Source organism: Electrophorus electricus, chromosome 13, assembly GCF_013358815.1.
Source record: "Electrophorus electricus isolate fEleEle1 chromosome 13, fEleEle1.pri, whole genome shotgun sequence".
NCBI classification, from domain to species: domain Eukaryota; kingdom Metazoa; phylum Chordata; class Actinopteri; order Gymnotiformes; family Gymnotidae; genus Electrophorus; species Electrophorus electricus.
The window spans coordinates 17,011,708-17,038,873 of NC_049547.1; the positions used below are offsets into that span (position 1 = coordinate 17,011,708).

The 27,166-nt window shown below is 39.4% G+C and overlaps 1 protein-coding gene across 6 annotated transcripts in view; it reads left to right on the forward strand.

Moving 5' to 3' along the window:
• Positions 1-213: 213 nt before the first annotated feature.
• si:ch211-266o15.1 (zinc finger MYM-type protein 4) overlaps positions 214-27,166 on the forward strand; it is a 32,247-nt gene continuing 5,294 nt past the window's right edge. For 2 of the 6 annotated variants that reach the window (XM_026999863.2, XM_026999865.2), the window contains exons 1-25: positions 214-616; positions 2,334-2,385; positions 2,873-3,112; positions 3,396-3,457; positions 4,211-4,372; positions 4,597-4,666; positions 6,048-6,534; positions 6,833-6,995; positions 9,328-9,534; positions 9,703-9,850; positions 10,208-10,323; positions 11,786-12,172; positions 12,331-12,481; positions 12,637-12,809; positions 13,041-13,185; positions 13,455-13,568; positions 13,672-13,715; positions 13,791-13,935; positions 14,166-14,296; positions 14,416-14,533; positions 14,605-14,769; positions 15,715-15,782; positions 25,426-25,555; positions 26,027-26,178; positions 27,011-27,125. In XM_026999863.2, coding sequence (XP_026855664.2) covers positions 596-616; positions 2,334-2,385; positions 2,873-3,112; positions 3,396-3,457; positions 4,211-4,372; positions 4,597-4,666; positions 6,048-6,534; positions 6,833-6,995; positions 9,328-9,534; positions 9,703-9,850; positions 10,208-10,323; positions 11,786-12,172; positions 12,331-12,481; positions 12,637-12,809; positions 13,041-13,185; positions 13,455-13,568; positions 13,672-13,715; positions 13,791-13,935; positions 14,166-14,296; positions 14,416-14,533; positions 14,605-14,769; positions 15,715-15,782; positions 25,426-25,555; positions 26,027-26,178; positions 27,011-27,125 — 3,766 coding nt within the window. In that variant the 5' untranslated portion in view covers positions 214-595. Of the gene's footprint in view, positions 617-2,333; positions 2,386-2,872; positions 3,113-3,395; positions 3,458-4,210; positions 4,373-4,596; positions 4,667-6,047; positions 6,535-6,832; positions 6,996-9,327; positions 9,535-9,702; positions 9,851-10,207; positions 10,324-11,785; positions 12,173-12,330; positions 12,482-12,636; positions 12,810-13,040; positions 13,186-13,454; positions 13,569-13,671; positions 13,716-13,790; positions 13,936-14,165; positions 14,297-14,415; positions 14,534-14,604; positions 14,770-15,714; positions 15,783-18,410; positions 23,360-23,534; positions 23,568-25,425; positions 25,556-26,026; positions 26,179-27,010; positions 27,126-27,166 lie in introns of those variants that run through there. The other 4 variants (XM_026999864.2, XR_004776773.1, XM_026999868.2 and 1 more) reach the window with 4 other exon arrangements.

Sequence of the window (27,166 nt, forward strand, 5' to 3'; positions counted from 1 at the left end):
ATTTTATATGAAAAAGAGGAAGAGATAAATGATGGTGAGTAATTAATACTAGTTTCATACATGTATTTTACTATAACAGTTTTATTATAAACCTAAGTTCTTGCGCCATTGCATTATCTTGTTAGCGATAACACTCCATGACGATAGGGGGCGAAAACCTAAAACTTTGAAATTACCTAAAACTGCAGCTTTCCTTGTAGATGGGTATGCAGTTTAAAAGGCTAGCGAGCTTGCTAGCTAGCTAATGATGTAGTTTAACTTTTGGCGCGATTTTGAGTGTTAAAGTTTACAAAACGCATTTAAATACATATTGGCAGGTGTTTCTGACTTAACTGAGACCAGTCTTTGCTAACAAGTTAGCTCGCTAGCATAACATTTTAGAATAATAGGATAGCTAACTGTACACTGAAATCTCCCGATTTAACACCACCGAGTACAACAGCAGACTTGTTAGCGGGCTAGTTAGCTACTCTAGCTATGTGTGTTTAGATAACTATCTAGCTGTATATTTAAAAAAAAGTTCTTTTGGAAAGATGAGCAACTCTGTAGTCATGAAATCCCCACGTTTAGCAGTTTAATTGAGTTTGCATGCAACATGGCGGAACACAATGCACAGGTAAGAAAATGCTAGCGTTAGCTAGCTAGTCAGCCTTACTATTAAGCAAGATATTCAGTAATCGTGATTGCAGCATTAATGGAGGGTGGTTCTGCATTCGGTATAGAAAACACCTACCTAGCTAACTAAACAGAACAATCGACATCTGTTGGAACCAGGTTATTCCTTCAAAGGTGTATGTTGCTTTGATATACGTTACAGTATTGTTTAATATTAGGTATGTAACGCTAGCTTGCAACCTAGATAGCTAGATAGAGCTAGCTAGCTAACATCGTATTGCAGCAACATAATTTGCGTTTCTTATCAATTCAGATGCCTAGCTCTTGCCTATCTAACCTATCAACACGATTTGCTACACAGAGAAAGGAATAGGTTATGTGATCTAACACACCGTGTTTCCCGAGGGTAAATCAGTGCTATTTACGTTCAGCCGTGTTCTTTATTCTACGTGTAACATAACGCTGGATAGGAAAGGCGAGTAAATAAACAATTCAAACGGTGTCCCCTCTTGCTAATTCATTCGCAGTTAGTGATGTAGCCTACACTACTTAACCAATAGTCCAATTCATCAGAAATATGTTGACAGCATACCACGTTTGTGGTTAATTTAATAGGTGCAGGCAATTAATGAAATTATTAAAACAGTAGTTCAAATAATTTGCTTAAATGTGTCTGCATGTCAAAAAAAAGCTGAATTTCAGATCACTGGATGGATTGAATGGAATGAATTTCCTCAGGGTGCCTGAGAAGTGCCCTTGTATTCCCTACACACTAATCAGGCTAATCACACTAATCAACTTCAGTTGATTAATTAAATTCCTTAATTTTGAATGCCCTGCAATGTCATCATGTGACATTATGCATGTCACATTCATTTGTTTCTCTTGAAAGCTGGGCAGTTCACTGCCCTTTGTTCACTGATGAGGCTAGCAAACTACTACCAATGTAATGTTGACCCTATATTTTGCACATAGGTTTTCTGGTTCATGTTACCTAAATAATTTGGTATAGCCAGTATTTGCCTTCAGGAGAATTAACCTTAGTTAACTGCAAAAGTAAACATATTTGTTTTCTGGCTGGTTTGGCTAATTCTACATTTTCAGAAAAAATGTTGGAAATATTAATAGGACTCAAACACACACAGCGGAGACATTCACATTTATTTGCTGCTTTCGGATTATCAGCCATCCAGCAGGCTCAACTCACCAGAAGACCTTTATGAGACACAAAGATTGATGGATAAACATTTGTCAGCTTCCAGTGTAATGATAAACTGTCATTCACTGCTTGTGCAGTTTGAAGTTCCCTTCATGCTGAACTTTTTTCACTCCCTATGGATTTGAATCTCCCTAAAAATGGCAGAATTCCTTGAGTTGTTCACTTTGCACTACTAGGCTGATTGGAACATATGTGGTATTTTGCACATCCCCTTTTTATATCTAGTACTTTGTCATAAGTGGCTGTTTTCTACCCATAGTAAATTTCCATTCAAACATGACTGCTCTGTTTTTCACTGGATAATTTTTGCTTGGGTGTTCAGATGTGTCCAGACTCTTGAAGGTGGAAAAAACTGTTCCCTCCCAGTTAAATTAAACACCAGATCTTTTGCACACTCTTCTCTAGAATACTATGCTTAACAATGCTTTAATTTATGCACTTTGCAATAAAAAATGCCACTGATGTGCATTCACGTCTTTGTTGTCTCTGCGCTTTCCAGCACATCAGCGCTGTGGTGAGGGAATGCCACGGAGAGCTGGAGAAGCCATCAGGTAAAAAAAAAACAACCCCAAAACATTGGCATGGTGTCATTTATACAAATGATGAATTTGCCCTCATCCTTGGACCTTAGAGTTGGTCTCCCTAATTTGCAATATGCCAAATCTGTGCTGAAAGAATGTTGCAGTGCTGTGCTGTATAAGAACGGAATTAGTTCCTGCATGCAGAAGTGTCTGTGGGCTGGGGTTCTAGCGTTCATGCGTTGGGATAACATTTGGTTATAAATCTGCTTTTCAGTGATTCCCTACTTGAAACTTGGCCAATACAAAACTAAAATACTACAGATTAGCTATATCAATTTACCACACACATTACTGCATGCCAAAACTAGCTAATGTGAGCAATGTAAGTGATGAATCTTGACCCATGTAATACAAGTATTCATTTATTTTCCGTGAAGCACAATTTATGTTAATAAACATGGACTGATTTATTAATTATGAAAATTCTGCAAATAATTATGCAAATGTGTTGAGATAGAAAAGTCAGGTGAAAGTTTCCAGAGGGCAGCGGATGGTATGGCCATTAACGCCAGCAGTCCATCTGAACGGCACCAGCATGGTGCGGAGGAAGACGAGCTGGATGGCTTTCCTGTCATTGCTGCAGATGAAGAGGACTGTGATATGGATAGCAACTCCAGTGTGAAAGGCAGACAGAGCGATGAGCAAGATGAGAATGAAAGTCAGATGGAAGGAGTCTCCCCCAGAGGAGTAAACGCAGGCACGTCACCGTTTCATATGTAAATGGAAATATTTCTAGAACGTTTTCAAAGCGTGTTTGATAATTCTTCCGTTGCAGCGTCCTTGTCCTCCAAATCTAACTGCGCTAGATGAGAAACAGAATAAGATATACCTGGGTGACTTTTCTCTCTTAGTGAACTTCAGTAAGCATTTGTGTGTTTTCTGCTTTCACGGGAGGTTTCACCCAAATGCATGTTCTGCACATCCCACTCTTGTGTGTGTTTAGTATATACATTATCACATTTTCTCTTGTTTGTTTGCAGGTGAAAATGCCCAACACCCTCAAATAGGGGAGGTGCCTTCACAAACTTACACAAAAATCAGTGTAAGTTTAAAGCTACAGGTCTACTTGCAGATTGGAGAAGCGGTTTTCTTAGATGAATTGATGTATTCATGACTGGGCACAAATTTTTGCTTGTTGTTACCATGTTGTCATTGATTTCCTCATTTATTTATTTATTGCTTATTTGCTTATTTATTTAGATATTTCCCCCACCTTCACATACATTGTACATTCCAAAAAGTTATACTTACTTTACTGCAGTGTGGTATAATTAACATTTCAATGTAATTGGTGCTAGGCTTGTCATTTTGTGCTTTTCATACACAGCTGTTTCAAGGGTTGACAGAGAATGATACAAATAGCAAAGAAATACTTTAGTGATCCTGTAGATGAAATCAGTTTGTGGATCAGAAGGGGTAGAGAAGAATGTTTAAAATCTTGCAGATAGAATACAGCTAGGCAAATCACATCTGAATTCACACTGGTCTGCAGTTTCATCTCAGAATGAACCACTTATTGGTCTTTGCCTCAAACTTACTGGACTTTGCCCAGGCACACTCACACTGTTATGGAAGGAGAGCAGTGTGTTTTCAGGTGAAAAACACACTGGTAACCCAGTATGGTACTAGATAATCCATTGTCTGTTACTTCAGTGTAAGACTTTAATTAGTATCAATAGCTGTTTATGAACATAATGAGTATTGTAATTTTTTCATTTCAAATGTTGACTTGATGAATACCTGTACTGCGCTTTAACATAATGAAAAGGTTTCTTGTTTGTCCATTTTGTCCCAGCCATTCCTGCAGGACCCAGGTGGGGAATATGAAGAAGAAACTCTGTACTCTCCTTTAATAAAAATTAAGGATGAGCCCATAGACGAGGGCTATGACAAAGCACTGATTGCACAGTCAGCCCCACCTCGAGTTAAACAGGAGCTTGAGAATGGAGACCAGGAGGTAAGTTTCACATTTAGGACTACCATGAAAAATACAAAATTAATGTAAAATATACAAGAAAAATGCATTGTGTTTATTTAATTTATATAATATATAAATGCTGTTTGGCTTTTAGAATATGCAAACGGATGCTTAAACATTGTGTTCTCAGTGCTGTGCTCTGCTAAAGCTGTACTTCACTCCTGAAATTTTTTTTTCCCCTAAATCCTTTTAAATGACTTCAGGCAGTGGCTCCCCCAGATGAGCTCAGGATAAGCTCGGTCTTCTCCGTTAGAGGAGATGATGCCATTTCTGGTGAGTGTTCCACAATGCAGTCTTATTTACAGTCTGATGAAAGATAATAAGATGATTTGGCAACACTGGACTTAAAAAACATTGGTAAACATTATTATTAAAGTCACCATATTTCCTTATGGGCCTTCATTGTATCATTTGAAGCATAACTGAGCCTGTAGGCAGCCCCAACAATCAGGACACAGGATAAGTCTCATTTGTGAGGGACAGGTGTACAAAGCAATTACCTAAAGTTTTGATGTCTAATGGAAGTTCATCTTAAATGTTTCAGTATTGCAGTGTATATCCTTCTGTCAGTATGCAAATGACATGCTTTATATCCATCTCTATCACCTGAATCTCCCTCTAGCATCAGGTACTCACTTGTGAAATAGTAGGCCTAATATTTACAAATGAGTACCTGTGAGTATCGGGTACTAGAGATGGCCATGTGGGGGATCTGAGTTACTAGTGTTTTATACCTACTGGATGATGTGTGTCCTTAATGGTCTATTAACATTTGTTGTGTGTGGGTATCATCAGATGAAGGAAATTATCTAATTGCATCATAGTCTATGTTACCTATGAAATGGGTAATGATGGTTATGATGGTTTTTCTACTAGAAATTAATTAAGGATTGTTGTAACACGTGTTGTATAGAATAGGCAAATGTAAGTGTTATGCATTTTGCCCAGTGACTTTCCATTGTTTAGGCTAATTTTTCAGTTTCTTGCGCAGTCCTCAGAATGGGATATTGTGTAGTGGTCACATAATGGCCTTTAGTAGCAGGTGCTATGCAGTATGTGACATGAGTTTCTCTTTTGTGATTCTATATGCTTCTTGTATTGGTAGCATCAGTTAATACCAAAACACTGATGGGATACACTACTGCTGATGTTCTTGGTTCAATCCTTGGGAATCCCTAGTCAAAGCAGGTTTTTGTTCTATTTCAGCTTCTCAGTATGCCTGAACCAGGTAATCTGATGCTGCAGAACTGTTTACTGTTACTTGTAAAGGTGTGTGGACATAGTGAATGTGTGGACTGTAAGCACTGCTATCAAAACATCTGCATAACTGCTTCTGTCCATTTTTCATGGAGAAATGGACCACCAAAGTGGTAGCTAGTGGTTAAGGCACTTGACTAATAATCAGAAGGTTCAAGGCCTACCACCGCCATGTTGCCACTGTTGTGCACCTGAGCAAGGCACTTGGCCCTCAATTGCTAAAACTGTATTCGGTCATTATTGTAAGTTGCTTTGGGTAAAAGCGTTAGCTGAATGCTGTAAATGTTTCCTGCATAGATGGATATAATTTTGTAACTCAGATCTCATCCAGCATTCATTGGCTGTGGTTCAGAATCAACACTGTTCCTTGTGAAACAACAGTGTCTCTGTTTTACAGCTTCTGCTGCAGCCTCACAGCCGCCTCCGTTCTCGGCTCTGGGCCAGTCAGCACCTGCCGTTAAAGTGCCTCCTATGGTTGTGCCAGCCCAGGCGCACCCTCACCTCCAGCCTAAACCCTTGGGCCTGCCCCATCTCCAGCCTTTGCCCCAGCTCCAACCACTGCCCCAGCCCCTGCTCAGTGTCCATGCCCAGTCTCTGCCCCATCTCCAACCACTAGCCCAGCTCCAACCTCTGCCCCAGCTTCAGCCACTGCCCCACCCCCTTCCCCAGCCACTACTCCAGGCCCAGCTTCAACAATCCCAGCCCCCTCCTGCCTCCGTGCGGATCTGCTGTTCCGGCTGCTCCAAGGTCCTGCAGAAGGGCCAAACTGCATTCCAGAGGAAAGGTTCCAATCAGCTCTTCTGCTCCACTGTCTGCTTGACTGGATTCAACCTTCCTCCAACCATCAACATTGCCCAAAAGAAAACTTGCCATCTCTGTCTCAAGTGAGTGAGTTGCCTGACTGCCTGCCTACCTTACTGATTCATAATGTGTTTTTTTTAATCTGCTGACCCCGCTCCCCTTCATCTTGTTCTTTTGCCCTCTGTGACCTTGACTTGACCGTAATAAATAGAACTCACTCAATGTTACTTTTGCTTGTCTCTCTCTTACTGATCATTATTTGGAGTAAACATGAGAGACTGTAGCCCTGAAGATAGCGTGACATTTGTTTTAAATTGTTTGCAAGATTTATTTATTTATTTTAAATTATTGTATTCAAAATGTATTTATTCTCATAACAAGGATGATTGGAAATCCAAAGGACTTGATAACCGTTCCAGTGGATGCTTCAAACACCTTGAAGGAGTTTTGTAGCCAGGCTTGTCTGACTATCTACAAATCCAGGGGTGAAGGCTTTGCAGAGGATGACACTGTTCGATGCTCCATTTGCAGAAATTCCAGTGAGGTAAGCTGTAACCTTTTAAGCTTTTAAGGCTCATCTCCACAGTGAAAACTTCTGTAATTTGAAGCTTCTCAAGACTCAGCCAAGACTGAAAATAAAGTAGTTAACTTCATATTTAGTAGTTATAGTCCTGAAGTCTCCCACACATGTGTTGTGTAAATAAAAGCTCCATAATAAGGCGAGTTGCCCCAGGCATTTGGAGATCAGGGAGAACACTGAACCTGTGCCGTGCCAAGCGCGTCACCTTGAGAAGCCCTCACAACAATACACCACTGGTGTCACGTGTCATTCACTAGGTGTCATACCCAGATTAGGAACTCTAAAAGCTTTTTCTTTATTGAAAAAAAATTTAAAAACATCTTCATGTTCTTTTTATAGCTTGCTCTGACAAGCCCTGCAAGCTGACCTACATTCAATCTACAGTGCTCAACATGACTAGACTTAAAGTGGATTTCACCCCTTTTAAATGGTCTTCCACTGAAAAAATTGATGAACCACAGAGGAATATGTCTTCTACAACCTGCCTCAAATAACTTATTGACATAATTTTATTTGCGTGGTAGCTTTAGCTTGTATGTAGCAATGGTCGTATTTAGCGTTTTAGTAGTAATAGCAGGAGCAATAAGTAATTCTTTTCAGTGATTCTTCACATTATAAAATGGCCATGACGTTAACTTCTAGTGGCCTGGATATATCACAGATTCTGTGCTTAATCTAGTTAACACGGCCACCTTCATGTGCAGGATCCCAGTTACTAGTGTGGACGTTAAACCTACTGGATTATGTGTTTCCTTAATGGTCTATTAACATAAGGGGAATCATTTATTGTGTGTATCAGATAAAGGAAATTAGCTAACTGTATCATAGCCTACGAAATAGCACTAGTGAAATTAAGTGAATTGATTTGTAGCACATAACTGGCAACTGCAAGCCAAATAGAAGCTGGTTTGACAAAAGAAGTTTGCAAAGTCTAATTTTAAAAAATTTTATTAAAAAGTCAACTAGTCTTATGACGTCAGCTCAGTGCACAGTAGCGTTAGTTAGCTACTTCAGCAAATTTTGTTTTTCAACACAACAACCTCAGTTCAAATGATAGTTGAGAGATAAATGTACATGGAAAAAGGGTATTGGATTTGTAACATTTTGTTTACCACAGGGTGCAACAGAGGCGATTTTTGAAAACCCCATTATTATTTTCTGACAAACTTTTTTTTTTTTTTGAAACCGGAGTACTTTATATGGCAGTGGTATTCAAACCTGGATCTCTAATCCCAATCCGGTGCTGGATTTTGTAGTCCCTTATAGTTGATTAGATTATGTGGTAGTTTGCCACTTTGTCATTGTACCTGACTCACAGGAAGATGGAACCTGTACCTCGAGAACTGTGATTATTTATTTATTTTTATATAGTTATATGAACATTGATAACAGAATGACTTCAGCGGCCTATAGTACAAAACCCATGATCAGGGCTGTTTAGTTGAGGGCCTGGTGCCTGCAGGTTTTTTGCTCCAACTCTGCAGTGCTCCATCCCTTTAACTGATGCACACACCTCTTTTACCAATAAAGGGCACTAATAATAAGCTTTTTGTTCAGTAGAGAAGTGCTCTGGCAGGGTGCCTTATGGAAGTCCAGTGTACTATGAACTACTGCATATACTATGGATTATTGTTTCTTTGTTGCTCTGTTGCTCCATTTCCATGTCTTACAGTCATGAATTCATCAAGCCTTTAAAGGGAATTATTGTTGGTTGTAGTGTTACATTGGCATACTTATGTACTCATAAGCACTGTGCCTTAAGCATTGTATTTTTTGTGATTTATTATTATCATTTTATAAACTAATCCAACTCTTCTCCAGCTTTCAACTAACAAATGGTCTGAACTTGAGAAAATAGATTCTTCAACAGATGTTAGCTAGGATGGTTTGAAAAAATTGTGTGCCTGAAAAGCATTGCTTTACGTGCTTTACATAGAATTCAAGTGTGTACACTGTCTGTCATATGTTTGTTTATCAGGGCACCATGACACGTCATAAAAATGTCACGACATGTTCTCTTGGAGATATGCCTAGTAATGTCATGTGCTCAGCTAAAATTTTATGAACACGCAGAATAATGAGGCAACTTCTGCAAAACTGGAGAATAGTGCAGAAGGATGCAAAAAAAAAAAAGAAAACCGTTCAAGAATGTGCATGCTGCAGAAATGAATTCATTGTCACATGTTCTCTCACACTTATTCTCCCACCCCCCCATGTCTCTCTCCTTCCCTCTTTTTCTCTCTCCCTCCATCTTCCTTATCGCCCTCACCGCCTTCTCTCTCACTTGCTCTCTCAGATTCTGCACGAGGTGAATCATCAGGGGTTTCTGCACCGGCTCTGCAGTGACGACTGCTTCTCTCGTTTTCGCTCCTCCAAACGGCTTTCCATGAGCTGCTGTGAGAGCTGCGGCAGCTGTACCGTGACAGGAAACTATCACCTCGCTCAGATAGAGGATGCTGTTAAAAAGTTCTGCAGCCCCATCTGCATTAGTACTTTTAAGCAGGTTTGCAGAAGCTCTGGCCCAGAGGCAGTACTGATGCACATACCACACTTTTATTGTTCCTTTTTTTAAATTCAATTATTAATGCCACACTTTTAATAGCCATGTTGGTTTTTTTTCCCTAATTGAAGGGACAGCAACAATTTAGATCGCTGTGTTTTAACCTCACAGAAAAGTGGTGAGAAGGCCCACTGCCCCTACTGTAATGAGTTTAAGGATGTGGACCAGATGCTGGAGGGGACTAACACACAGGGAGTCGTTGAATTCTATTGCTCCTCGAGATGTTTAACCAACAGTCAGGCATCTCGCACTTTGTCAGGTAGATTTTACCCTTTTTATCAGTTTCTGGTGCAGCTCAGGAGTAAATGGTTGCTGGTCTGTACTACGGCATGCAAGATTTGTAACAAAATAATGACTGTTAGGTTATAATGCTTAATGTCAGTTATACTTTCATAAAGGAATTGCAACTATATATACTTCCCCTGTTTTAGGTGATGTTAATTAGCTGGCTAAATTAACATAGTTTTGCTCAAGTATAGAGCCAAAGCAACAAAATCTGCCAGTGTCTGATTACTTGTGGATATAAACCTGCATTCCTAGAGTTTCTATCTTTTGTAAATAGGGTAATGTGGATGAAGTCATTTGATAGTCATTCATTATTGTGATTTTGACCCAGGTGCTTCATTTCCATGCACAAACTGCCAGAAGTTAGCTGTCCCTCAGTATCATCTTGCTATGCCTGACGGATCCATCCGGAATTTCTGCTCATACGAGTGTGTTGGCAGGTTTCAGGTATGACGCATGCAACCAGTATTTGATGTAGATGTCATTCTATTAAGGTTGTGGCATTTCTGTATCTGTTACTTGCATTCACACCTTTTCAGCTTTTGTTATTGGGTATTTTGGTTGTTTTGCATGTACAGTGTCAGACTTCTAAGAATTATACAAATTAGTTGTCATCGTGGGTGTTGAGTGGTGTGTATTTGTCTGCAGTGAGGAGCAGCTTCTTAAGAAGGGCTAGTATTGGTGTTTTCTCTCACTCTAAGATAACTGCATTACCATTCCATCCCATGAGCATAATGCTCTCTACAGGCCAATTATACACTTTGCTTAGTTAAGCAAAGATCATTATGGGCCTTTTAAGATCTGATTGTTAAAAGTGAATTAGAAATTAGTTTAATTTTGTCAATGAAAAGAAAACAATCTTCATAAAGACAATGGTGAGTGGATGCAGAAAATCCAATGCAGAGTAGGAGTGGTGTGACTACAGAATACTCTGAATGCAGAGCAGTAATTGCTGTCCTTCCACTGACAAACTCAGTAGAGATGGTACCGATCTGATACCATATTCCGGAATTGGGTAGATATCAGCAAAAAATGCTGGAACAGTTATCAGAGAGCATTTAAAAGTATAGGATTCTCTTTATCTAAGTTCATGAAGTGAAGTTGTGGCTTTATGTTCACACCACATGACACAATGGAGAGGAAATGCTGTTTGCTGTTAACTTGCTGAGTTTTATGTTGGACTTGAAACGTGAAGCTGGAGAATAAGCTAACTCTGTCCAAAGCTTTTTTTTTTTCTCTCTAGAAAGAATAACCGTCTTGTAAACAGTATTAGATTAAATTTGTTTGAGAAGGTCATGTGAAGTGTGACTCATAGTATAGGTAGCCTCTCTGTCTGCTCACTTAGTGCCTGGTGTGTTTGATTTGTGGCAGGTACAACAGCAATTTACCACTGAAATTTACAAAAAGAACTATTATAAGGTTGTTATTATTAAGTTGATGTGGAATTACATTTGCATTCAGTGATGAGGGAAAAAAATGTAGATGAACTATAGTACATTTCAGGAGTGAGTGTGACAGACAGAAAGCTGAGAACCAAGAAGGTGATGACCAGTGAAATAAATATCATCTCACAAAGAGAGACACTAACTAAGGCAATGAAGGAAATTGCTTTATCTTGTAAACAAAAGTTATTTTGTTTTTTATAATTTTATATTTGTTATATGCATGCATGGTAAAAATAGCATATATAACACACAAAACAATTCCTCCAAACAACTGAACAGCTTCACAGTGTTTTAGAATAAAAAAACCCAAAACAAAACATCTGCCCAGTATTTATATCGGACATTGTTGCAAGATATCAGTATTGGATGGGACCAGAAAAACTGGTATCGTGCCATCTCTAGTTTTTGTCTGTGGATAGGCTTGCTGTATATATCTGTATATATGTTAATTTGCGTGTCTCCAGGAGAGGCTCAACCGTCCTGCACCCCCTACCCATATGAACGGAGGATCCACAGCTGCTCCTTCTTCTGCCCCAACCATGAACTCACGTGGCCCCCCATACCCAAACATCACCTCCCGCCCCCCTGCTCCCCTTCACACATCTACCCAACTGCATAACCCTTCTATGTCCTATACCTCCACCCCAAGCCAGAATCCTCATCCAACTTTTGTGCCTACATTAAAACAACCCCCCCTCCCACCATATGGGCCTGCGTCTGGCCTGGAGAACCCACAGGACAACCAGAAGACGCAGCCAAATGGTCCCCCCTTGGCATATGGCACCATTAAACTGACCTGCAAACAGTGCCAGGTTCAGTTCAGCTCCAAACCCGAAGTTTTACAGTTTAAGGTAGGACTTACTAATAACATATGCGTGTGTTTTTTTAATATCATTATAAGCAATAGATTAAAAGCAATAAATGAGCATTACTAACACACTAGTGTTTTGCTGCATGCCCAATATGTATTTCAAGTGGTCTTTTTTTCCCCCATTTGTGCACCTGTCAGCATCACACAGGGCTTTTCTGCTCCCGTATGTGCTGTGACACTTACAAGAGGGAAAAAGACGTGAAAGCAGTGTGTGAGTACTGCAAACAGGAGAAGGTGGTGAAGGACCTCACCGTGTACGAGCATCAGCCGCGGCCCTTTTGCTGTGAAGGCGAGTTTATTCTCAGAGCTTACTGCACAGCGCCGTTGTGCTGTCTTTCATACGCTTCAGGATTTCAAAGCTGCCTTAAGTCAGCCTTGGTATTCTAACTGCACTTTCTCAGCACTTTCTAAGTTGTCTTGCTGTCCACTCTCTCCTTGTAATAGGCTGTAAACTGCTCTTCAAGCATGACCTGGCCAAACGGCATGGGGGTCAGTGTAGGATTTGTGCTTACTGCTGCAACATGACCCACAGCACCATCCAGAACCACTTTGGGGGCAAGCTGGAGGAATTCTGCACAGAGGAGTGCATGTCTCTCTACACTGTGCTCTTCTACGAGGTCAGAGCCAAGCATACCGATTTCCTCATTTATGGGTGCTAATGGAAACCATAAAAATGGCAGCAAAAACATCCAACAGCTCTGTTACCTGCTGTTGGAATATTTTAAGCATGCCATATGTAAATTCCGAGAGAAGCACCTCATTTTATTGGTGTCATGCTGATGTCATGGTCGTGTAATGCTGGACTTTGCCGGCTTTGACATCAGACGTCCCTCTCTTTCTGTCCCCAGATGGCAAAGTGCCACGGATGTAAGACTCAGGGGGCACTGAAGGAGAGCCTCAAGTGGGACGAAAAGATCTGCCACTTCTGCAGCCTGCACTGTGTGTTGCACTTTTGTTCTAAGTGCATCAGCCCAGATCAACCAAACAGCAACGGTACTGTTTTCAAAGGAACAAAATAGATGTTTCGCATGTGCTCCCAAACCCCCATATCTCCCTGCAACAATTATATCAGCCATCAGCCTCCGATCCCCCTGCAAATGATTTATTAAGTCCTCATTGTCATAAGGCGGTAGTCTGTCTCCTGTTAAAATCACAGAATAAAAACGTGAGGTGAGGGAAACGACTGCAGTGATTTGTATTAATTTACCACTGATCACTCACCCAGTTCTTCATTTCCTTGTCTTTTCATCTCATCACTGCAGGTATAACATCAGCCGCTGAAGCCCAAGCCCCTTTCTCTGTTTCTAAAGATATGCCAGTCATAGGTGGTGTTGTGTCCCTGGCCTCCGCGCTGGCTGGTAACACTGCTCTCACAGGTAATCTTAGTTCCCACAAATATGAATAGCTACTGTTAAATATTATGTACCACAGAGTGGGAAAGATTGGTTGACATTTAACCTGTAATTGCGCTATTCACAGGAGCACTTCCTACTTCTAACTGCAGCTCAAAGATCATCGGCGACGTGAGTATAAACAGCAGAATATCTCCCCTAAGGACAACTTCAGAATCACTGACATGGTTTGGTTGCTGCCCCCAGGCCAGCACCCAGACAGAGGCGGCCGCACATGCTGGTGCTTGTCCTCGGCGCATGCTGAAGAACAAAGCTCTCATGTGCAAGCCCATCATAGAAGAGCGGGCCGTCCAGTGTGACCTTGAGCCTACGAAGCTGTTGTCTGAGACAGGTTAAGATATGTTTTACTTAAACTAATGCTCCTCAGAATCAGTTCTCTTCACCAACATCCTGCACTGAATAATTTAGTCTTTGCTATAGCAAACCTAACTGTGCTCATGAAAAACTTGTGAATTGCTGCGTTACATGTATTCTGCATGCTGCATTTATCCTGCAAACACCCTTTATTTATATATGTGCAGGGAGGAATGCTTGGCAAATTCTCATTCCCTGTATCAACAGTGATAGATGAGAACGGGGAGAAAGTGAGACTGGTTCCAGTGCCCCTGCCTGTTCCAGTGCCTGTGTACATTCCTCTTCCCATGCACCTGTACACTCAGTACACGCCTGTACCCTTGGGACTCCCTTTGCCTGTAGGTCATCCCAGCTGCACTCGTTTGCATTCACATGCTCTCAACTTTCAGCAGCAGCGCAGTCACTTTTTGCAGCCTAGTGCAGTGACCTGTTGCCATGTGCTACTCCCATGCACCAGCTACCAGTGCCGGTGGTGGTGTCTGCCTCTGAGGACACCAAAGGCAGCGTGCCTTCTCAGAGCTCAGTGGAAGACGAAGACATGGACAAAGGAAAAAGCAGGCCTATGTCCAATGGAGGTATGTGAACGCACATTTTAAGATGTAGCAGTTAGTTTGTTTTAAATAATTGATCATTTTTGTGTGTTCAGACCAGGGAAGTACCTATAGTGGGGACCTGGAGTCAGAGGCCAGGTCTACACCCTTTAGTTGGGCAGACACTGAGGATACTACACACAGCCTCAAGGCATTAGTCCCTTCATCTGTTGTGGAAGGTGCTTCTAGAATGCTAGACTTAGAAAAGGACTTCCCTCTTGGTAAGTAGAGCTTTCTCTAGAGATCAGTTAGCAAACACACATACCCATAATGCCATTTTCCTTAACATGGATTAAACCTAAATTGCAGTATCAATGGTGAATCATCGTAGGAAATTTTTTTATTTGTATTTAGGCTTAAAGGGCCCTGTCATGGAAAACTGAACTTCCCTTGCTTTATTAAAAAATTCATTTTGTAATTTAATAATATGTAAATAATTTTGCAGGGTAACCCTTCATAATAAGTTCAGTGGTGCTTTATTGGCATGACAATGCTTCTATTTGCTTCTGTTTAAAAAAAAACCAGCCCATTTTGAAATCACTGTGTGGTGTTTTTTTTTGTTTTTTGTTTTGATGAGACAAAAACAAGCTCATTTACATATCACTGCCTATTTAGCCTAAAGCAGTCCTACACTTTTACATTCAAGTTCTCAAGTATGTTTTAGCTCTGGGTGCTTTTTGAATGAGGCACAATATAGAGCAGCCAATCACAACAAAGCACATATTATCTTCTATTAGTTTTAAAGTCACAGTAACAGAAAAGCCTGTTTTAATTCTAAGAGATAAAAAGGTTAGAAAGTGGACATCAAGGAAAAATATTAAATGAAAGAAAAATGTAGTATATGGGCCCTTTTGATTTGGATTTGGGAAACTGGCCCATAAATGCTTAAATATTGCAAATGGCAGTTATTAGTATAAATGTTCTAAGCTGAAACTTAAGATCTTTTTAATGGTTTAATGGTTTTTAATGGCTTTTATTAAAAGATTATAAGAAATGGCAAGTGCCAAGTTATTCACTGTTTCATTGTAGTGCCTACTGTTCTGTGTCGGTCATGCCAGTTTTTACTTTATATATAGTGTGTCTGTGTGTGTGTGTGTGTGTGTGTGTGTGTTATACTGTCAATGCGATAATTGAGCTATTTACAAGCCACAATTTTAATTTGACAGTGTCAAATGACCACGGAGCAGCAAAGGAGCGGAAACCAGCAGCAAAACGGCGCAGGAGAGGAAAGAGGGTATGTGTACAGAGAATACAGTTTCTTCAGGGGTCCTACAATATAAGATTTTTTCTGTGTTAAAGCACGAGAAATTTAAAAGGCAGACTGTGACTCAGATACACCCCCAGCTGTCGTCACTGTTTGGACTGTCAAGATGTGGGTGTGTATCCGTATTTCCGAACATAGATGGGGAAAGAAGTCTGAATGTGAATATTTTTGGATGTCAGCTCCAAATTGTAGGTTTCCCATTTTCATCTTAAAATTTAGACTTTTCTGAAGATGGTGAAGGAATGTGTGTATAGATTTAGGGCAAAGGTGGTGAGATTTTAATGTGTTTTGTTTTATTCATAATAGAATATATTGTGATCATCTATATTTTGTTAAACTGATTCCATTTTCACATTATCACAGGATTTCATGAAATTCACAAACATAATTTGCAGATAATTGCAGATTCTCATGAAAATAAGCTCCATTTGATGCACCAACTGCCTACTAATTGTTCTCATGTCTGCTTTAAGCATTATAATTTACCAAGAGGTGTAGGAGTGACATCAGCTACACAACCCATGCACAAATCGTGGTGGCTTGTTTTAGTTCCAGAAGATTAGGTTTGCCAGCAAACCTAAGATAATGTCTAAACATTAGCTTCAAGGAATCTTTTTAAGGTTGAGCAGTACACCATTATGCTATTATGAATCAAGCTTTACTTTTATCTCAGTTCCTGGTGAGATTCCCTCATAGAGAAAAACAACACTTGACCATTTTGTACTTTTAATGGAAAAGTGTCTCTCTGGGATGGAAATACTAGGACTGGATCTTGTAAAGCTGTATATAATATGAATTTGAATTGTACTGAATATGGCAGTGTGCTTCTGTTTCAAATGGACTTAAATCTGAAACAAAATCCACATTGTTTAAACTCCTTTGCAAAATTCTGTTTGCAGTACTTATTTAATAATGCTGCGAACTGCATTTAACAGTATTTTCCACTTAATATTTGTATGTGCATTTGAAGCATGAAAAAATGGGCAAATAAAATCTAGCGTTTTATAATTCTAAAAGAATTATATAGTACAGGGTAAATTTTATTTATTTATTTAAAAAAAAAGAAAAATCAAGGTTTGATAGATGGAGCTAAATTTGTTTGTCAGTTGGACTTCTCCGTTAAGATCCATTTTGCAATTAATTGTCTTAACCTACGTATTGGGGGCCGGGCGCAGTTTTCTGTGCTGTTTTAGGCAGTGAAAGTTGCGAACAATGGTATGAACATGGTCCACCTTCATTTGTTTCACGTAATTATTATATTAAATTAAAAAATTCTAAAACACTAAATGGCTAAGAATAATATTAAGACTACTCAAACCATAGTGCTGACGGCGATACCCTGCACAAGTTCATTATTGCAAGGACCCATTATCAACCAAAGGTAAGATGGACATATGTTTTCAAACTTTCTAATTGTCTGTCTGTAGTGTTTGTGATTTGATTTTATTCATAATTGCCTTATTACTGCATCCTAGTTTTTTGTTTTAATATTGCTTTTCTTGCTGAATTTTATTGAACATAAACAGTAAATTCCATTATGTGCAAATAAATATACTAATGTAGACCTGCTTGATATGGAGAAAAATACTGTATTGTTGCATATTACAAGTGAGCTGTGCTTTCATATTAAAACATAGTATTGATTCCTTGATCTTAAAGACTGGTCTATATTATTTTTACCAAAATTTATTGTTGAATCATGTAAACAGTGAATTCATCGTAAACCTAGAGAACGCTCATCTGCAGTGATTGAACTATATATTGCGAAACTCTATGGTAAACCTTCATTGTCTTCACCTTTATTGTACTTATACTCTTGGATGGTATTCTGACAGTTAAAGCTCCCTCTAGGCAGCATTAAAGGGTCTGAATCTTTCAAAGGTTTGGGGTCTAAATTTATTTTTTAAATTTTGATATTGTAGGCGTTGTCATTTTATATGCTCAGTTAGAACTTTCCACATAATTATTTGGAAACACCACATTTTGCTCTTTCATTTATTGAATAATAAATAGTCCCATACATATCTCTTACAGTGGTATCTTGCTTCATTGTAATAGATTTTCTTGCCCTTGTTCGCAACTGGTTTTAAACGCTTAAACTACTTTGCTAAAGTTGTTGCTGGGGGAGGGGCATTAACTAGTAAAAGCTATAAGTGTATTGGAACTAATTGGTTCTAATGAGCCCTAATTCTTATGGAGGCTTCATAGAAATTCCTAATTTCTGCATGCTTCCTTTATTGGCAGATCTTCCACAATGTTTGATGTGCCCATTTTTGTACATGCCTAACTGGCATTTTGAGGGTTCTCAACACACTATCATTCTCAATTCATAGATGCTAAAACTAGTATATATTTTGTTTTTCTTTTAAAAAATAGTTTGCTAAAGGATTTGCAGAGGAGTATCATAAGTTTAGTTTGATATGGAATTTACACTTTTTTTTTTTTTTTTTTCCTTTTTAAACAGTTTTAAACAAAACTGTTGAGCTCTAACAGTGCATTTTTTGGGGGGTGGGGCGGGGGTGGCTATGGAAAATGTATACTCCGTTTTGTGTAGGTTATTCAGAGTAAATACTTAAAGATAGTTTTCTTTTTGATCAGGTAGATGCTGCTGAAGACCAGGTTGAAGAACTGGACACAGAGGATTGTGCACAATCTATATCAGACAATGATTTGGAACAGTTGAATGTGAAAACTTGTCAGCAGGAAAATAATCTGGAGAAAAATATTTCAAGTAAATTGGAAACTTTTCCAACTGATGATGAGCAGATCGAATCGCAGCCAACTTCTAAATCTGGATGGCATCTTACATTATCTTCTCAGTTAGTGTCAAATTTGAAACCATTCAGAAAAACAGTCCACTATCGCACATTAAACACTAAACGGATCTTTTGTGTTTTCTGTAAAAAGCCCAGTACCAAAATAGCAAGGCATTTGCAGCAGAAGCATGCAACTGAAACAGATGTGGCACTTGCCCTCAATTTCCCAAAAGGATCCAAAAAGAGACATCTCTTATTTGAACAACTTTGCAAGAAAGGCAATTATCAGCATAACATTGAAGTGCTCCGTAATGGAAATGGAAAAATTGTTACTAAAAAACGAACAAAGAAGGACATTTCTTCTATGGAGTATTTTCAGTATTGCCTGGCTTTCTATCTTTGACATGCCTTACTAAAACATGAAAGCTTATGCAAGACAAAGATCACTCTGGAGACTATGCAAGAACTGGACCCCAAGTGCTGCACTCAATCTTAAATCCTCTTTTAAACCCACTTCTGAAAAGAGTTCTCTATCCCTTGAGACATTAAGCCCAGTAGGACGGCCAAATCCAACATCAAGACCTGAATCCGGACCACAACATAATCCTGAATCTACTCAGCCTAGTACAGAATTGTTCTTACCTAGTCTTGATTCAAGCCGGTCCTGCTGTCAGGGCACAGAGAAATACAGTCTTGAAATCAGTCCTTGTCCTTGTCCTAGTCCTAAATATTGTTGCCAATCCAGGCTCAGAATGAATCCTGAACCCAGCCCCCAGCCTAGTCAACGAAGTACTGAATTTTGCTTCCCACCCGGTGTGAGGCACCCAGATCTCAGACCCTCATCTAGTCCTAATTCATGCCATCAGTCCAATTTCAGCTCGAGTCCTGAACCCATCACTCACTCTGATTTTGAATCCTGCGTTCAGGCCAGTGAGGGATCCAGGCCTGAAACCAACCCTTGTCCCAGTCCCAAATTTTGCTATCAGACAAGCCTTAGTACCGGTCCTGAACCCAGCCCACAGATTAGTCAGACAAGTTTCAAATCTTGCCTTCCATCTACTTTGAAATCTAATCTCAGGCTCCTCTCACCACCTAATCCTGACAAAGGTTCTAGTCCTCTTGATTCCTGCCTTCAGGGAGAAATGAGATCAAGTCCTGAATCCACTTCATTACCTACTCTTGAATCCTGTCTCAAATCCAGTATGAAGTCCAGGCCTAATCCTTTCCTTGAATTCAGCTGTGAGTCCAGCCCTAAACCTACTAATGAATATTGTCATCAACCCAGTCTGATTTGCAGATCCAGCCCACAACCTGGTTTAATGTCAAGTTCAAAGTACAGTTTAAGGTCTACTTCATCAAGAGTTTCTAGAGCCAGCCTAAATAGTGATAACATTGATAACCTTGAATATGCACTGCACTCAGATGTCTCAAGTGGATCTGATTATGTCCCACTGAATGATGAGCAGTCTGATTGTAGCAGTGATGACCGTGATGACAATTTGGACAGGCCAGTTGCACAGAACTTGACTGCTGATGTGAATATTAACTCAACATTTACCTCATCATTGTGCCACAACAGTTCACAGTCTGAGATGGATTCCACAAGAGAGATCAAAGAGACATTTGGGTCAAGTACAGGGTCCAGTCCACAATCTAGTCAAAATTTCAGTCTAATCCGTAGTACATCTTTAAGTTTGATGGTACCACAGCAGCTGTGTGAGATTACATGTAATAAAACTGTTGGTGGTCAGAAATGGAACAAAAGACAGTTCTGTGTCTACTGCAAGAAATCCAACACCAAAATGGCACGGCATTTGGTGCACAAACATGCAAATGAAACAGATGTTGTCCATGCCCTCAGTTTTCGAAAAGGCTCTAAGGCGGTGCCTTTTACTTGACCAGCTCTGTAAAAAAGGAAATTACCTACATAATATTGAAGTTCTTCAAAATAGTAGTGGAGAAGTAGTCACTTCTAAATGACCAACTGTGGATTATTCTGTGAGTGAGTACTTGCCTTGTCCACATTGCCTGGCTTTTTATGTTCGACATGATCTTTGGAAGCATGAAAGAGCCTGCAAAATGAGAAAGGACAACAGTACTGGTTGCCGTAGAAGAATTCAGTCTGCATCAACTAAGATGCTTCCTTTACAGGGCTTTCGTTCTGGGGCTTGTGAAGAAATTATCCATGGAATGAATCAAGACAGTGTTTTGGATCATATAAGGGAAGACACTCTGATTTGCAAGTATGGTGATACCCTTGTGGTAAAACACGGACATGGTAAAAAGCATCATGCGTATATTGCACAAAAGCTGAGGGAATTGCGGCGATTTATGCTTGCCGTAAAGGAAATTGACCAGTGTGTTCAGCATCTGTATCAAATATGCACTCCATCCAGGTTTGATTTGGCCATAAACAGTGCCAAGAAGATTAGTGGTTTTGACAAATCTTCTAAAAAGGTTGAAACAGCATCTCTGGCTTTGAAAATGGGCTATTAAGACAAAGACAAACAGTGGAAATTTATTTTGGTGAGAGTTTCATGGGGCATGATTCAGAGACTGCAGCTCAAGCTAAAGAATTTATTGAACTCCTTGAGACGAATTGGATTTCCTGTGTTAGAAACTCTGATCTGGACATCCCTGAAAGCAATGACTTGAAGAGGTGCTTGGGAAGCCCTTCTGCGGCATCCACTACACATCAGGAGACCAAAACTGACAACATAGAATCTGCTGTTTTGCCTGAAGTAGGAACCACTTTACAGTACAGTGAAAAACCTAGTTTGCCACCAGATTTGACATTTAGCCTTCAGTCAAATCCAGAACACAGCCAAAACATCATATCACAGTTATTGCTCTGTTCTAGTCCTGATTTAAATGGTCAAAATATGAACAACAAGGAATGTGAGCTGAGTGGGAGCCTCCTAACTGAGTTTCACCCAGCTAAAAATGAAAAGTCTAGCAGTAGTAATACTGAAAGACCATCAGCCAGTCAATACAAGAACATTAGAATTAATTCAAAGTTTAGCACATTGGCTTGCCTGAGAGCCAAGACTAGATGTAAGACCTCTTCTTCAAAGTCTAAGATCTCTTCCATAAAGTCAAAAGTGGTAAAAAGGTGTAAAACCTTTGGTGTTCGGAGAATATATGGCAAGAAACAGTCCTGTCTTTATTGTAAAAGACTCATAAGAAAAATAGCAAGGCACTTGGAGAGAAAACGTACAAAAGAAAAGGATGTAGCACATGCCCTCAGCTTTCTAAAGGGTTCCCAAACAAGAAAACTTTTACTTAAGCAACTCTGTAACAGAGGCAATTATGAGCATAATATTGAAGTTATTCAAAATGGAAATGGAGAGATCATCCTGCTGAAACGTCCAAAAAACAATAATTCATTAAATGACTATGAACCTTGCCCTTATTGCCTGGGTTTTTATGCTCAACGTGTCTTATAGCAGCATCGGCGAACATGCAAAATGAAGAAGAAGGTTTCGGTTAACTACATTTGCATTGCACAACTCCCTGTCTGAAGGCTGCCAAGATATTGTCTGCCGAATGCGAGATGATGATATCTCAAAACACTTGAGAAATGATTCCTTGATCTGCAAATTTGGCAATAGACTTTATGAAAAAGTTGGCCAACAAAAGGCACAGCACAATTACATTTCACAAAAGATGAGAACTTGGGAGATATATGCTAGCAGTGAAGCAGTTGGATCAGGATGTTGAGTATCTGCATCAAGTATGCTCTGAATCCAAGTTTAATTTGGCTTTGGAGTCTGCAAAGGTGATTGGTGGTTTTGATCAATGTTCTGACAAATTCAAAACTCCATTTATAGCCTTGAAGTTGGGGTACTCCCTGAAGCGGGCTACTGAAATCGCTTTGGCAGAAAATGATATGGGAGAAGAAGCTGCAGATCAAGCCAGAAAGTTAATTGATTTGCTTGAAACAAACTGGATAAACTTCGTGTCCTCACATACGTGCACCTTAGCAAAACCTTCTAAACAGAACACAATGGATGTTATATGCCTTGTGGAAGATGTCATCAAACTACAGAATTTTCTTAGAGTTGCTGAAGATAAAGCTAAAAGTGAGCTAATGTAGAAGCCAAATCCTGATGCATGGAAGAGGCTGCGTGAAAGTCTTCTTGCTGGAATTACTTTATTTAATAGAGGACGAAAGGGGGTGGCTGATAAAATGCTGCTCGAAAATTACATTGACAGAGCAAAAGAACCATTTAATGGAAGTAGGTTTGATACCCTAACAAAATTAGAACGGAGTCTTGGGGACGAGTTAATCCGAATAGAAATCTCTTGTGGAGATGGAAGTGCAGTTATTGCTTTACTCATGGAAAGGATGGCATCATCTTTGGATGTCCTTATCAAATACCGCAAGGAAGTAGATGTTCCTGTGGACAACCCTTACATTTTTGCTCGAATGGGGGCTTCTACTCACATAAGCCGCTGACTGCCTAAGACGTTTTGCCCAAAACTGTAGTGCTGAAAGTCCAGAAAGTCTAACATCTGGATATACACATAAGCATGTTGCTATTCTTTACCAAATTCTGAGCCTTAATGATGGTGAAAAGAAAAACATAGCTAAACTTGTGGGTGATGTCAGCTATGATTACCAAGGGCTGAATGAAAAATCTTTGCAGTTGGCAAACATCTGCAGCCTACTACATACAATGGAAAAAGGAACAATCCCATGTACAGAAAATTGTAATGCAGGTGAATTAACAACTGCTGTTGAAAGTCCTGGCAGCCATGCAGATGACAATGGAGAAGTAACTGATGCAGGTATTTCCTTGTTTATTTTTCACACATGTATCACAGAACCCCTTTCAACTTTGACATCTACAACTCGGTGTCAATATGGGAAAAAGCCTATATATCTTTACTTTGTATACTAATTTAATATTTACAAATATAACATTGCATTTAATGGTCTTTTGCATTATGGTCTTTGCATTAGGTCCTGGGCGGGTTGCCAGATCAAGAGAAAAAAGAAAAAAAACGGGGGGAAGAGGAACAAAATGCAGTGAGGAAGCAGATGGGGAAGTATATAACCCTCAGGAAGGTCCCAGGCAAAAGGGACTGTCTGGACTGCATAAAGAAGGAGCCAGATGCTCTTAAATCAAGGACATGGAAGGATATCAAAAAATTACATCCATAATATTATACAATCAAACAAAAGGAGAGCAACATCCAGGCAGATGGGAAAGGATCATTATGAAAGTGATGGAGAAGATTGTGCTGAAGCCTTTGCTACGGATGCAGCTGTAGATGGGCTTGTAAAAGATAGCAGCTGTAATAAAAGAAGACAACCATATTGGGTGTGAATGGAAGCCTGCATGTTGATTTTGCAGAATGTTTGTGTTGACAGGCATAATTGATGGGAAGGGGGGGGGGGTGTTCAGAGTTTTTATATATACACACACACATACTTATTCTCTTTAGGTGAACTAGGAGAGGAATTTTAGTACCAATAGAAGGTTTATTTTTTTAAGTTTTACATTCTTTTTATTTACTTCCAAGTCTATACCGTTGCCAATTCTGAATGGAATAGAAAACTCCCTTAGTTGCTTAAGAGTACCTAGGAAGGTGAGGGCACACATTTTCCAAACAGGGCTGGCCACTGCATCTCAAACAGTCTGCAGCTTTACTGAATGCTTCTTGTGGCCTTCCTGTTCTGTTGTATATTGCTTGGTTAGACAGGCCCCCATCTCTCTCTTGCACTAAGAGCAATTAAGCATGTTTGAGTTCTTAAAAAAGTAATATAGTAATACTATAATTATTTATTAATGTTGTTAAATGCATCATTTGGATGAGTAATTGTACCGTATTAATTTCTTTTTGCTTTTATTTTTCCTCAATTACATTTAAAAAAAAAAAAAATTAAAGGAACTTTAAGCACTTTAGTCTCTACTGAGAATGGAGGAGGGCATAGTATTGTGCTATATTTGTGATTAGATAAGCCTAGACTGATACAGTTCTATATTTATGAACTGAAATGAAAGATTCAAGTGAAATATTTGTCATAAAGAGTTCGTTATTGAACCGAAGGGTCCAAGTCCCGAAGCCCTGTACTGTTAACCTCCGTTCTCCATCTCTGTTCACTAACACTCACATTTGTCTAACAGTTTGTTCGTTCACCTGCCTGTGCACAAATGTTACTCACTTTACTGCATTTAACACGTTTCCATAACATGTTGCTTGAGGACTGAACATTTTCAATATTTGAAATTAGTCTGTATTACCCAGTAGTGTGTCTGTTATTACCTTTTCTGTGTTCAGATTTTGATTCAATAAAATAAGGACAGAGTTGTGTGTTCTTCACTTTTATAGTATACATCTTATGAGTAGAATTTGGGAGAGATTGTATTTGCCCAGACTTAATCGAGCTCTTTAGATGAGGGTTTTTTCTGCATTTTCCATGATTAAAATGAATCAAAATGGCTTCCTTATAGGAGGAGTGCTGTTGTTGATTTCACACTGTATACTATAACATTCATACTTTTATTGTCATTTTCCACTCCATAATACATTTTACTTTAGATATTCTATAGTTATTAAATTCTATAGTTTGGCTTAATGCCATCATTATTGCTAAGGAAGCTGGTGGGGTTTTTTTTTTTTGTTGTTTTTTTGTTTGTTTGTTTTTAAGATTCTGTAAAAAAAAATTAAATACCTGGAAAGAAAAACAGGCATGGCAGGGGGATTTAAGCAATGCATGTTTTACTTTTACCAAAATGCTAAAGGTCTATGCAGTATGAATCTCTTTTATACATATTGAAATCACAAGTCACATTGTCAAGTGGTTTGCAATGTTTGTGTCAAAATTCATGACTGTGTCTGTCTTACAGGGACGGAGGCGTTTGGTAACAGATCTGGTGAGCAGTGTGGGGTCTAGTCCACCCAGTTCCAAACTCCATCAAATATATGGAGTGAAAGCCTGGGAGTCCTGGGTGCAGTGGAGAGTCCAGCAGGCCGATGGTAAGCATGACCAGTGTGTTTGTGAATCAACAAACATTTGTAATGGTTTTGTCATGTGTGGTTGCCGGTATGTTGTGTTGCTGATGCTTTCTCTAACAGCACTGTTGCTGAGCAACAGTCTTGGGGCAAAGTCTTTTTTTCTTTCTAGAGTGTGAAGAAAATGATTGCATGGAATACTCTTTGAGGTTTTATGAAATTGATTTTATAAATTGCAGTTCACCAACAGTTACATTGCCTAGAAATAATATATAACTGATATGTATGGTTTGCATTTGTAATGGTTTTAAAAAATTGTTTATGCAAGTTAAGCAGAGAATGTCAGAGTGGTACCTTTTTATCTTTTTTTTTTCGTCTTTGTAATTTAATGCCTTTGAGGGGAATGTCAGAAAAATGTATTATCTTATTCCCAGTCCAACATGAGTTAACTTAAGCTGTGCCTTAATGTCACATCCATCTCTGCGTCCTTGTCAGCAAGCCCTCTGACAGTGAAGGAGGACGTGTTGCAGTGTAGCTCTGTAGAGCTTATCGACGGTCTGTGTCATTTCATCTGTGAAGTTCGCAGGCCAAATGGCCAGGCTTATGCACCTGACAGCGTGTACTATCTGTGCTTGGGCATCCAGCAGGTTTGGTTTTCAAAATTCTTTTCCTTTGTTTACATTACTAACACAAGACATCCCATCACCATGTGTTAACCAAGTTTACAGTGGACCAATGGTTATAAAACAGTGACTATAACCCTCTGATGGTGATGGCATGAGCAGAAAGCTTCCTTCACTATACCTACCTTCTAGTGGGTGTTTTAGAATTCTGACATTTGCAAAACATACATGCATGAGTCTGATGTTAAGCTGGCAAAAGTGTGGCTATCTTTCCTGAAGGCTGAAAATATCTTGGTTAGTCTTGGTGCAGGAGACAAGTACTGAATATTCAGTAATGAATGGCAGTTAATTTGCACCGGTGAGAATTATCATTAAAGTACTTTAACATTTTATAAGGTTGGAGGTTGTAGAGCTTTGTTCAGAGAATTGTAGTCGAGTTGCATAGCACACAATAGTCCACTCTCCAGTGGCTGTGAGACCATTAGCATATTTTCCCACTGTGAGCCTGTTTTTCTCTCACATGTCACTGTTGCATTTGTATTGCTCATCCAGTTTTGGCTAACTAGCAGGGATATGTCACTTTTTACAGCATGTTTGATTGTTGTTCACTCCTTGTTAAATCATATTTGTGTGAGCTGGGCAAATATGCTTACAAATGTGTTTCCAGCTCTCCTGATTATAGCTGTTCCTTTTCTATGTACATATTGTCCTTTGTGGGAATTAATAAATAGTGAACAACAAACACATGTCAGATTAAATAAACTGAGAAACTGATAATTTGTTTCCATGTCATTTTATTTCCTGTTTGCACTTTGTTGTTCGTGGCATCATGGTCTGGTTTTCTCATAACATATAGCACCTCCTTGAAAATGGACGGCTTGAGAATATCTTCATGGATCCGCTGTACAGCCAGTTCATCACAGACATCACCAAGCTGATACAGAACTGGGAGCGTACCTTGCCACCATGTGGTAATACATTCTTTTTAAAATACCTAGTATGTGCTTTTTGA